This window comes from Psittacula echo, assembly GCF_963264785.1.
Source record: "Psittacula echo genome assembly, chromosome: 2".
NCBI lineage: Eukaryota > Metazoa > Chordata > Aves > Psittaciformes > Psittacidae > Psittacula > Psittacula echo.
This window is the reverse complement of record NC_137737.1, coordinates 53,737,279-53,750,704: the sequence shown is the minus strand read 5'-3', so window position 1 is coordinate 53,750,704 and position 13,426 is coordinate 53,737,279. Positions and strand designations below refer to the sequence as shown.

The 13,426-nt window shown below is 43.8% G+C and overlaps 1 protein-coding gene across 3 annotated transcripts in view; it reads right to left on the bottom strand.

Moving 5' to 3' along the window:
- PRKAG2 (protein kinase AMP-activated non-catalytic subunit gamma 2) overlaps positions 1-13,426 on the bottom strand; it is a gene marked incomplete at its 5' end in the record, with an annotated part of 225,434 nt that overhangs the window by 135,083 nt on the left and 76,925 nt on the right. For all 3 annotated transcript variants that reach the window (XM_080611091.1, XM_080611092.1, XM_080611093.1), the window contains one exon: positions 8,314-8,593. In XM_080611091.1, the coding sequence (XP_080467217.1) occupies positions 8,314-8,593 (280 nt within the window). The remainder of the gene's footprint in view (positions 1-8,313; positions 8,594-13,426) is intronic.

The window sequence follows — 13,426 nt, the reverse complement described above, 5'->3', positions numbered from 1 at the left end:
CTCACAATGCACAGTCATTTGCTATCATTATTGTGGCTTTTATTTTCTTTTCAAAGTCAGTGTTTTCGTCTAGTCCAAAACTCACAGACGCCCAGCAAGGGCTACCTACAAGCTAGAGGCCACTGGACTGAGCCTGGGAGTTAAAAATGTGCTTTGCTACACATACTATATTCCTCAAACTATGCATTTTTTTTCTGCCTTGTGATCTTTCATTCCATATTTTTCCAGATCAGCATAGTGATTTGTTTAACACTTATCATGTTTATTCAGCCAATTTTCCCATGAACTTTATCTAAAGAAGCTGAGTACCTATGACATCTGTAAAGCTTGGATCTGACACCTTGAGTGATTAATAATACTTCAGACTCTAACCACATATCAAAAGAGCTGGGATGCACAATGCATTTTCAATGGGATTGTGACAAACATTTACTAAGATTCAGATAAAACAATGTACTTAACATTAGATGTGTGAAGAAACCTACTAAAATAAACGGGATTTCTCCAGCATTTGTAACCAAGCCAACCCATAACCACAAAAAAATCCCCTACAAATTATTTCCAAATGATCTTCCGTGATTAGCCAGCTTGAGAGTGCAAAACTCTCTCTTTAGGTTTACTGTTGCTTACATATCTATCTGTGGGGGAACAAAGTCACACGTACATGAGCACTGCTCTGCAGACCTCTCTTACCAAAGGACACCAAGAAGACCAGCAGTGAAATGCCACCAGGGCTCATCAGCCTTTAGAGATGTTCAAATCGTAGTTTCTATTTCCTCTGCATGCCAGCAGCAGTCACTAAAAGAGCAAATATAAAACTAAGGTCTTGTCTATACATCACAAGAAATACTAACTTGGTTGATATTTAAAAGTCTGATCGCTTACGGTATGTTCCATGGTTTAAAACCCAGGAAAGAGATAAAAAATGGGAATGAATCTGGTTGCAGGTCTGTACCATACCCTACAGACGAAAGTTAGAAGCATCTCTTGCATTATTGTATCTAAATCATTAGTAATTTGAAGATAGACTAAAAAGTCCTTCTTTCCTAGAAAGAGTGGTAAAGAATATAAAAGCATACTGGATGTACTCCACTTCATGGCCATAGGAAACTAAGTTGAAAAGGGAAGCACACTGAAAGATATTCCAAATAAGTTAAGACCAATCACCACAGCCACATTTTAACCAGAAAAATCATCTATTGCTGACAGCAGATGTCAGTTACTGGCTGGAGAAACAGTGCTGAATGGTCTTTGGCCATGCAAAGCTGAGTGTGGCACCAGCTCTGTTGCAGCAGTGCTGACACATGTTGTCTGCAAAAAGTCATTTCTCTAGTGCAGACAAGACCAAAATGAAAAGTGACAGTCCCTGTCTGGCTCTCCAGGCAAAGCAAGCTTGAAAAATTATGACGAGATATTTTTGCACAGCAGTACTGGAACACAAAGGAAGACAAACAGCTCTGCTCCTTTCCTGCTTTTTATGGGATAATGGGGGAAGAGCTTACACCACCCTCCCAAGGTGAACTGGGACCGAGCAGCCCCAACCTGCTCCAACCTGCTCCCTTCATCTTGCATGGGGAGGGGTAGTCACAGCCAGAAATCCAAGCTGCCTCATGTCCTTTCCCTCTGGTATCCCACCCACCGGCCCGTTCAGAAGGCAGGGCGACTGTGAACAGAGCTGGAAAACTGAAGATGGAAGTGGCCTTAGCTATTCAGCATCTCGATGCAGGTCATAATCGATGGTTCTTTACAAATGTTGTCTCAAGGCAGGGAGGGTCCAAGACTATGGGGTGAATTTATCAATTTAGCAAATAAAAATCCAAATACAGACTCCATCACCTGGCACGAAGGAGGACATCCCATTGCATGGCACCGAGTGTCACAGGAAGGTATTCCTAAAGAATAACGGTGGGAAATAGCTTGAGTCAATGGAATTCCAGTGCGTGGAATGCCTGCGTCTGGCTGCCAGCCCTCCACAACAGCCTGCGTTGGACTAAACTCCACTTCACTGTAAGTTGTTACCTATATGTCATGAATATGGAGTAATATCTGAGGAGGAAACAAATTAAAGGTTGAAGTGAAGCTTTAGCACAGTCGGGAGGCCTTCAAAGGAGTGGAGCTGAACGTGGGGTTTTCCCCTTTTCTTTCCTGCAAATAGAGAGCTGCTTGCTCCATCTATGGGTAAAAGTTAGTACAGTCATAAGCTTTTCTTACAGAGGGCACAGTCTAACCACAAGATGTTCTCCAAGAAAATGAAGTATTACAGTGAGTAAAATATATGACAAACATTCTGCATTGCATCTTGCTGTTTGAAGAAAAAATATCCCAACTATTTGGGCCTTTATTATTAGAGCACCAGAAGCCCTCCTTATGAATCCTAGTGGCCTAATAGTTTAGTTAATAGCATTAAATTTCATAAGGAGAAAAATTACTACAAAAAGACAGAAAATTGAAACTTTATATTGAAAAACATTTCCTTCCTCCAATACAGTGCAAATTCACTGATTCAAATCTGACCACCAGCTTCAAGGTGTTTGAAAGCTGTGTAATTTTCAGTTCAAAGATCTGTAGACAAGTTTCAATTCCGAGCTAAATTTATCTTTCAATCCCATCCACCACAGCCCAAAGCTTTAAAGTCAATGGAAACCTTTCAATTGATTTCTGTTGCTGTTAAAACTGGCAGCACGATCAATATGTCAAGAGAACTGCTGTTACTTGAACTGATGGGTTTGAAAGGGGAGGCAGGACTGGAAAATGCCCTCCTATCCTCCAGATGGGGCATTCAGCCCCATGGAAAAAAATACACTTTAATGATTAAAATTGCATACAAACACCTACTTCAAGTAAAATATTAGGGGTACTTGATTTTAGCCTATCTGCAGGGGTAGCTCTCTAATTCCCACTCAGTAAAATAAAGCTCTCCTCATTTATTTGTAGATGTACTGGCTCTGAAGCAACATCTTATGCAAGAAAAGTATAATCTGCATTGTGTTTTCCCCTAGTGAAGGTTGTCCTCCTATGTTTACTCTGGATCACCTCAGTTTGCTTTACTGAGAGTAAGTTTGTGTCACTTCTTTGTTTTGGCATCATACCTGCTCATGCAATCTGGCACACATGAGAAATGCACTCCCAACACAGCCAAGACTCAATAACATCTTGGAGCACCAGGTCCCAAGTTGTTCCTCATGAGAGCACTTCATGCAGTTTTGAGTAAACCTAAGAGAACTTAGGAAGCAGTTCCACAATAGCAAGTTTGAAGTCACTTTTCACAGCACCTCGAACTTCAACTTGCACCTCTTCATTCATCCTTTATTCCTGTTGTCTCTGAAAAAACATGTAGGAAATCAGTGTCAGCTCTGTAGAAGTCTCTTGGTAGTTACAGGTAACTCCAGTTCACTCTTTTGTTTTGTATCCAATTAAAATGTAATTGCTTGATGTTCCATGGCTGCTCACATGCCCACACTGATGGGTAAACCCCAAGTACTGAGCTCTACATCTCACAGAGCCAAGTCTCCACTTGCAGAAGGTGCCTGGCTTTGGAAACTGGAAGATGGGCAGCACCAGGTGGGACTGCATCTACCAAGATTCATAGTGTGGGGGAACAGCACTAGCAAGCCATCTGCATCACCTCAAAGCCAAGCTTAATTCCTCCCAAATCCATACTCAGTTTTCAATTGTCGGTCTGTGAGTGCTGTTGCAACGAAATTCTCAGACATAAAAGAAATTAAAAAGCCAAGAATTACATTTCAAAGTACGTGTACAAAAACCCAGCATGCAAAGAGCTGTCTTGGATTTTTCTGCTGTGAACTTCCTGAACCAAAGGGGCTGCACCAGTGGCCACGCACACACCTCACCCAAAAAGGTCCCACAGAACCTCTTCCAGAGGGGCCTGAGGTGGATATGTTGCCTTCTCAAAGGTGAGATGTGGACATGAAGCTGCAACCAGCAGTTTACTGTCTTGAAGCTGTACTTACAAAATACCTGAAGTGGCTGGCAGCCAAGTACACGTTGTGGGAAGGTGTTTTTCATTTCAAGGCAATTTTTTTGTCAGATCAGAGCACTGGGGTTATGACCAGCTGCTGAACTGGGGTAACCAGAGGGAAAAGACACAAAGATGAACTTTTGGCTATTGCCAAATCAAGTGATGCGGTATTAAAGATGAGCAACAGCTTTAAACTCCCACCCTTAAGTGGAAAATGTTTTAAGCCTCATGTCTGCAAATCACTTTCTGTATTAGTATTGCCCTACCCTAACCATTAATGCCCTTCCTAAACTGCATATATTCAAAAGGCAAAATAACTTCGGTGGGAAAAGAGCAACTACATGGGAAAGAAAGCACTGAGAATACCGCACATAGCCTTTAAAATGAAAACAAGCTAGGAAGAAGTTGCTTCCAAGAAAAACAAGGAATATGCAGAGTAACAGGTTAGTCTGTGTTTTGAACAATGCGTAGGAGGAGGAAGTGGAGGAAAGATGGGTATGTCATTTAAAACAAAGACTGCATATACTTCCCCCACATACTGCTCCATGATGATAGGGAAAGGAGTGCAGCACAGGCTCATTTCATAGAAAGTGGGGGGCAAAAAAACCCCAAACCCTTGTGAACTCTAATCTGGTCCTTCTGTTTTCTGTTTTCTTTTTTCTTTTCCTTTTTTCTTTTTTTTTTTTTTTTTTTTTTGTTTGTTTTTTAATTACAGATTGCCTGGATAAAATACAGATTTGATACAAACCCAAAGGGAAGGCTCCAGTGCAGTTTCCCAGAAGAGCTGCAGCTGGGAGGGACCTCTGCAAGTCTCTGGTCCAACCCCTGCTCAAAGCAGTTCAACTTCAAATTGGGACGCTCACAGCCTTGTCCAGTAGACTTACTAAAATTTGCAAGGGCAGCAATTTCACAGCCCCTCCGGACCCCAGCTCCAAAGCTGTATCACCCCCATCAAGGACACTTTTCTTACACCTGCCTGGAGCTTCCCTCTCTGCCTCCCGCCCTTTCTGTGGGCATCCCTGAGATGCCTGGCATTGCCTTCTCCATAACCCTGGTAGGTAACTGAAGACAGCAAAAAGTTCTTCTTCTTCCTCCTACATCATGCATCAGAGTCCCTGACCATTGCAGTGGCCCTTTGCTGAACCAATATGCCCCTGCCTCCCTTCCACTGAGGAGCCCAGATTTGAACCCAGCACTGCAGATGTGTCTCACCAGCACGGAGCAGAGGGGGAGGATGGCTTTGCTTGACCTGCTGGTGATGCTCCTCCTAATGCAGCCCATCACAGTTAATTTTCATTTCAATACCATTAACAGAGCACCAGCCAGGCTGTAAAGGCAAGCAAACGTGACAAGTATAGCTGATTTTAATGCACACAGTCAGTTCAGATAAAGCAACCTAAGTCTCATTCACTTTCAACACAGGTATCCCAAGCTGCTTGAGAGAATGGGATTTTAATCATGTAGGCTGTGACAATTTTGAGCAGTGAAGCATTTATGCACCTTTGGAAACATGGATCCATGTGAACATTTAGCTCTTCTCACAGCTCTTCAGCACAGCATATCACAGAATCACAGAACGGTTTGGGTTGGAGGGGACATTGAAGATCACCCAGTTTGAACCCCCTGCCATGGGCAGGCACACCTTCCACAGATTGCTTAAAGCCCCGTCCAACCTGGCCTTGAACACTGCCAGGGATAGGGCAGACACAGGTTCTCAGTGCAACCTGTTGCAGTGTCTCATCACTCTCACAGTAAACAATATCTTCCTTACATCTAATCTAAATCTGCATTGAATTGAAAGTTCAAAGCCATCTTCAGTTTAAAGACATCTTCGCGGCCCTCCCTTGGACTTGCCCCAACAGGTTCATGTTCTTACGTTGAAGGCCCCAGAGCTGAACACAGTCCTGAAAGTGGGATCTCATGAGAGCAAAGGAGGAGAATCCCTTCCCTTGACCTGCTGGTCACACTGCTGCTGATGCAGCCCAGGACACGGTTGGTTTCTGGGCTTCGAGCACTCATGTTGAGCCTCTCATCAACCAACACCCACAAGTCCTTCTCTTCAGGACTGCTCTCAATCCAGTCTCTGTCCAGCCTGTATTTGCAAAGGTATGAGATTATCTGCTCTGAGGAGTGTCTGAGAAATCTTGGTACTCAGGAAATGCTATTCAAGCCACAGAGGCTCTGTTTTGAGTGAGGTATAACCAATTAATTTAGCATTTTGCAATACATAGGGTTATTCTTTATCTGCAAAGTAGCAAAATGCAAAATCTTCTCTCTGAAAAACTATATAATACAGCAGAAATGCTAACCAATAACTTTCCTGAAGTTCTGAAAGTTTTGTTACATAAAAGTTACTAAAATTTAATTAAATATAGTTAACCCTAACAGTGTAATTCATTACTGACCCCTGTTTAGCACACTGTGAATAAAATCTACTTTAACGTGCTAGTAAAGTGTATGCATGTGCATTAGTCTCTCCGTATGAGAGCTAAACCATATGAAGCACATGGTAAGAAAGATTCTGTTTTGCAGAAAGCTGCAGAACGGGGCGAGTTATCAGTTTAAACACCAGTTTTAATCATCACTTCTTTTCCAAAAGGCTGTCCCTCCTGCCTTAAAAGCAAAAGAGCAAGAACCTCCAAGCCCAGCACAATTCCTGCAACTCTCCCTGGAGCAGCAGGGTCATGGGTATCCTCTGTTAGCTCAAATATAGCATGGCCCCCTTCCAAGCCTGTTCCTGTGACAGCGATGTGACCTTATCCAAAGGATTTTGCTGACCACTGGAAGATTGATTTATTTAATATTCTGTTGTACATAGCCAGGACTAAAACAGTGCCGTTCACTTGAATAAATTGACTGAAAAGTCACAAGATGGCTTTGCTGTGCAGTGTACATTGCTGTTACTCCTGCAGCAACCAGCCCCTCACTGTGTGCTCAATCAGTGGCATACTGCATACAGTATTTAAATATATGTGGACTAGCAAGAAGAGCGTAAATGGACTATAATTATAGTGAGGCTTGAGAAAGAGCATAAAAGCATACTTGAACTTCAAGCAGAGAAGAACAAATGTCCTTGAATAGAAATTATGCTTGGAGTCTACTTGGAGTCCTTCAGAAACACTGACTGCTACTTTCAATCTCTTGGAGGTGTTTTAGAGAGAGGCAAGGACTGGGAAAGATGCCATTTCAATTAAGCTGCAGCAGAACTTCCCATAAAGTCCTATATGGCTTTGCCTAGCTAAGTTCTTGTGCACAAAAGTCACTAAGAAATTACTTGTTCTGATTAAAATTAACGCTTTTAGGGTAAATTCTGATGAAGAAAAACAAGAAGACCCCTCTGTACTATTTAAAGTCACTGAAAGCTATCAGTATGTTGCAGGAAACATAGCCAATCGTAGGTATACACATCACTAATTCTCTACCTACATTGTCACAGAAGGTTTGCCAACAATTTATCACCGAGTTATTTTTTCTGTTCACAGGAGGAAAGCACACTATGATCTGACAATTCAGCACCCTCAGTGGTAGGATAGTCCCCTCTTTCCGCTGTAACTCTTTTCTCTTCCTATAGCTGCTAAACCCTTGGGCAGACCAGGTTGGGTTTGTAGACCAGCACTGGGAATCTTTATTCAGCAAGAAAGTTTTAAAACTGAAGCCTGTTCTTAGTCAGCTCATTTCTGAGCCCTAATGGTGCATTAGCCCATGGGCTGCTGAGGAAGTACAATTTGTACCCGATACAAAGCAGGCAAGTGCTCTGAACCATACAGGTCTATGATGCCTTTCATGTTCTGGCAGAGGAGCTCAAACACTCCCTTAATGGTCATTTGATTGGAAACATGTATCATTCACTTCTATGCAGTAAAGGTCTCTTTCCCCTCCTACAACAGGGCAGAGAAATATTATTTAAAAGAACAGAAGTTCTCTATGGAGTCTACAGAGGCAAGCCTCTGTTAGCTGCTCAGATGATGTTCTTTCTGCGCCCACCTCCACTGCAAACCCCATGAACATCTCCAGCTGTTCTCGAGCCCCAGTGCTGACATCCAACCAGCCTTGGTGAAACCACCCAGAAAACTCCCACTCAGGCGGATGCAGGAATCTTAAACAAAGCTTTGGAGCGTGATTTCCCTCCTCAGCACTGTGTAGGTGTCCACGGCCCTGCAGAGGCCATACCCTAATGGCCAGCATGTCAGAAACCCAAAACACATGGTCAGTGAAAGCAATAATGAAAAATCAGCACATGCCTCATCTGCACTTACTTCACTACCGCAGGTAAAGAATGGGCCAAGCCCAGAGGTACTGTGTATCTTCCTGAAATAACATGAGCAATTTCTTACTTTTTCTTGATCTGGAGAAAAACTTGATGCCCCCAGGAGAGGTAGACGGGTTAGAATTGGGGGAGGACTCTTTGGAGGAGGACCTGAAGATCCCACTGAAGCTCATTCGGCGTGGGGAGCGTGGGGGAGACTCCTGGTGGGGGAAAGGGAACACTGTTTTGGGTGAGCCGGGGCTATGTTTGGATCTCACAGGGGCAGAAACGGGGCTGGAAGGTCGGTTCTGGAGCCCTTTGGAGAAAAGCCCTTTGGAAGGGCTGCCGGTGGAGTAGCTTTCTTCCACCTGAGGAGAAGAGAAAAAGGAAATAAAAAGAAAACCACCATTAATTCAGTTCAGCTTGGCCCATCAGAATCTCGGAACCTGTCCCAACATAATCAGCTTCTGTTTATTCATGTGGTGGATTAGCTACACCTCACGTTCCACAGCACTGCCTCCACTGACACTGGCGCTGTGTGTACCACCTCTCTGGGCTCCATACTGCCCCTTGCTCTTAAAGACAGCCTGAATTTCACAAAAGAATTTCAATATGTGGGCATACATTTTATTATCACATATAATGCAGGATTTTCTTTACTGCTTTAATTTGTCACACATACCTCTCCCTTCTCTGGACAACTGAAAGATAACAGGCAATGAATGATCACCATTAAGGAAACACAGTGCCGGAAACTCTTCCTCTTAATCTAAGCACCCTTCTACAGTACTTAAATCTCCATTTCACAATGTGGCACAGCACAGTACACAAGTTCCTAAGCGTCTTATGGGTCTCTACACTGACGGCCACAGCCACAACTGTGGGATTGCAACTCCAGTCCCAAAAATAGAGGAGCCATTTTAGAGTAACAACAGTGCTGTGAATTACACTGTCCCTGAGTTTGGGTACAACCTTTCTAATGGCTGCATCTCTTTTGGGACCTGCGCTGGCTTTTCAGCCAGTGTGAATATCTGTGCACAGCACTGCACTGTGCAGGCTCACCCAGCAAGGCGGAATGAAAATCCAGAAAAACAAACAACAAAGAAGAAAGGAGCAAAGATTAAATTCTCCGTGCATACAATTAACAGAAGCTAACCCAAAGCCTCTGTGGGATTTGCCTGCATCTGGGCTACACGTAGAGTTTATTTCTTTCTGGATGCACAAGGTACTTCTGTGGGTATGAGACTGCTTTTTTAGCCGGGGGCATTTCTCATGAATGAAGGGCTCTGTTCCTGGCAAAAGACAGCAGTGGGTTTTGGGTCTCCAGGGAAGGAATAAGCAAAGGCCACAGTGTATGTGCCCACAGGCACGGTGTGCCACTGAGTTTCAAGCCCTTTGCATGCCTGCTCCTCTCTTCCCAATTACACAACACAAAGCAGGAGATATGGATCAGACAACTTCTACCTGTAATAGATACCTCCCAGTGTGCATCAGCCTGGTTAGGTACGGTATTGTTGCCATGGGAGTCATTGTAGGGAAAACCAGCACCTTTTATTAGGATGATTTCGGTGAAAGAAGAGATGAAAGAAAGCTTCATAAGTACCTGTGCCCTCCTTTGTGTCAGTGAAGCACTTGTATATATGAACCCAGCTAAAAAATGGTCAGCTGAGTTTAAAACGCATAAGCCATTAACTCCCTTTTCAAAATCAAGTTTAGCCACAGCTCCAAAACACTTGTAGAAATACATACAAGCAGCACAACGTCCGGCACAACGTCCTGTAACACAGAACCTCACTTCTTGTAAACCTCTGTCTCCTACACATGCGCTTTGGACCAGCTCTTCTTTCCTCTTGGGATGGGACAGAGCTAGAATGGGTCCCGCTTTGTGGGAACTTCAGAAGGGCCTGCAGGGAGTGTGGTCTCTCATTTGGGAAGGTTTCTAACCTAAAAGGCAAGTGGCATCTGGTCCAGGAGGCAGACACAAATAGCATGAACAGAGACATGCTGGCACAGCCCTTGACAGTTGATGAATTCTGCTCTGTGCTCCTCTGTGGAGCACAAAAATCTCTTGCAAAAAAACATAACAGCTTCTTATACCTGCACACTTATTTTTGACAACATGGACAAAAATATCTCAGAAATAACCTGTCCTTTTGCAGATATATTAAGGGAGCAGTTGCCCTCAAGGGAACATTTTTGGAAAATATTAATGAACTTTAACTGAAGCAATGGGTACTAAAAGTATCTTGACAGTATCCATAAGAGTAGGAAAAGTAGTGTTTCATGCTTAACGCAGTGGCCTGAGCCTCAGGTTTGCTTCCCAGCTGTCAGAAATTCTGTGTGCAATCTTAAGCTCATTTCGTATCCCATATCTATTCTGTCATGTGGACTGTATCTTCGTTATTACCACTCTGAGTCCTCTGGCACACAAACTGTCTCCTGGTGAGTATTTATCAACACTAATAGGGTGCAATTCCTCAACTGAGACCTGGCATAATAACCACACTATAAGTAAATTAATAAACAAATTGCATTTTTGTCGTGGGTAAAATACTGCCAAAGTGATAGATTTTTCATAAAAGCTCATTAGCTTTATTAAAATATCATCTGCAAATCATCCAAGACTACTTATACGTTGTTCTCTTGACAACTACATAGTCCAGGAAGCAACTAAGTAGCACAACAGCACCTCCCTTTGCATTGAAGTTTAAATATGTCCATTGCCAAATCTACTGCCATAAAGTGGGGAATAAAAACATTTTCAAGTTCATTTTCATCATAACACAAACCTGCCACTACTACTGTAATTTAAGAATGTTTCCAGGATGGGAATTTCATCATAACTCTTCTTAAAGTGACAAGCCATGACATTTGTAAAGCTAAAAAACCAATGTCATTCTGGTGCCTCCCTTAATATTTCATGTTTTCTTTTTTTTTGCATGCTTTTTTTACTATAATGACACACTGGTAGGAGCCACTCTCACAAGACTGTGGTGTTCTCACACTCGAAAGCAATTTTAGAAATGTAAAATGTCACAAAACAATTTGTTGAAAAAGTCAGTATTCCCTTGTACGCCCAAGCCAGACACGAAAGCAAATTGTCCTCAAATTCCGAGCAGAAGCAGCGGGATGGTTTTATTTATTGCAATCACAACTGGTTGCTTTCTCTCCATCGTGCCAGGCAGCAGAATTATTAGCTAATTGTCAGATCACCAGGGGCATGCTGCTAAATACACATGTGCATGCTACTAAATTAAAGGAAATCACTACATCGAGTTCTCCTCCAGGCGCTCCACACCTTAATTAAAGGCAGGTTACACCCACCATCAAAGCAGACAAATACCTGTGATTCCACTTGGGGAATTACAACAGGATTGCTTTCTTAGAATATTAGTTGAGGCTAATGGATTGAGAGTTTCAAAAAATGATCAGGTGCTTCTACAAGTAAAATCATCACCAGCAACAGTTATCACTGCATATACAAAGTCACAGCGCACTGTTAATTTTCATGCTTCAGGGGGAACGCAGAAGGATCTCTGCTGTGGAATAACCCCACCCTCCTATGCAGACTCGGTGTGACTTCGTGTCGTGGTTTAAGCCCAAGCTGTAAATCAGAACCACGCAGTCTACTGCCCCCCCCCCCCCCCCCCACCTTTCTTCCCTCCGCTTCTGGAGGGACGGGGAGGAGAATCAAAAGAATGCAGCTCCCACGGGTTGAGATAAGAACAGTTTAATAACTAAGGTATAACACAAATCACCACTGCCGCCACCAACAATAACAACGACAAGAGAAATAACAAGGGAAGAGAATACGATACCGCCCGCCGGAAAAGACAGCCCGCCCGACCAGGGGACGTGCCCTTCCGGGTAGCTCCCAGTTCCATCCTGGGCATGACGTGCTGTGGTATGGAACACCTCCTTGGCCAGTCTGGGTCAGGTGTCCTGTCCCCGCTTCCTCCCGGCCCCTCCTCCTCCCTGGCAGAGCATGAGACTCACAAAATCCTTGGTCAGTCTAAACATCGGTATTATCAGTTTTTTTTGTTCCCAAGCCAAAAGTCAAAAACACAGTGCTGCAACAGCTACTAAGAAGGAGAAAAAAAACAAAAAACTGACTGCCACTGCTGAACCCAGGACAGTATCCACCCCTTGTTCCATACCATTCACGTCATGCTCAGATCCCACATTTTCCATATACCCTCACTCTCATCTCGGTGCACTGTTATCTTAGTGCACGGACCAATTCCTATAAAGCTACTGAGTCCATTCGGTTCATGATGTTGGGCTCCATCTCTTGGAACAGTCTTTCAAGGGCAGAAGAAGCTGTATGCAGTGTTGGATCGTTGCCTGCTGATGCTGATCATTCCTTTACTGTAGAACTCATCCGGTTCTATCAAAGTTCATTCTCTGTTGGGATGATGGTTGGAGGGAAGTCAGAGCCAGTCGCTGGTGCCCTGCAGACTTCTAGTTGATGGACTATAGCAGGCAACAGCGTACAATTGAGTTCATTGTCTGTTTTCCCCTAAAATCAAATCCCCTTGAGGTACGCATCGGACTTCCCCATCTTCCCGCATTACCCACCAAGTATATCCAGGTCCCTGAGCAAAAGCAATCCCACGAGTGGGTTTGCCTTTACCTGAAGCAGGAATAACCCAGACTGTCTTCCCCAGCAAATTCTTCATGTGCACCACAGGAACTTTGTCCCCCTCTACAATATGTAAAAGTTCTGACTGTGCTGGGCCAGCCCTGTTGGCAGATCCTCTGGTGTTGACCAACCAGGTGGCCTTTGGTAAGTGTGTATCCCAATGCTTGAAAGTTCCCCCACCCATTGCTCTCAGTGTAGTTTTTAACAGCCCATTATACCGTTCGATTTTCCCAGAGGCTGGTGCATGGTAGGGGATGTGATATACCCACTCAATGCCATGCTCTTTGGCCCAAGTGTCTATAAGGTTATTCCGGAAATGAGTCCCATTGTCTGATTCAATTCTCTCTGGGGTGCCATGTCGCCACAAAATCTGGTTCTCAAGGCCCAGGATAGTGTTCCGGGCAGTGGCGTGGGGCACAGCGTATATTTCCAGCCATCCGGTGGTTGCTTCCACCATGGTAAGCACATGGCGCTTGCCTTGGCGGGTTGGTGGGAGTGTGATATAATCAATTTGCCAGGCCTCCCCATATTTATACTTCAGCCATCGTCCTCCATACCA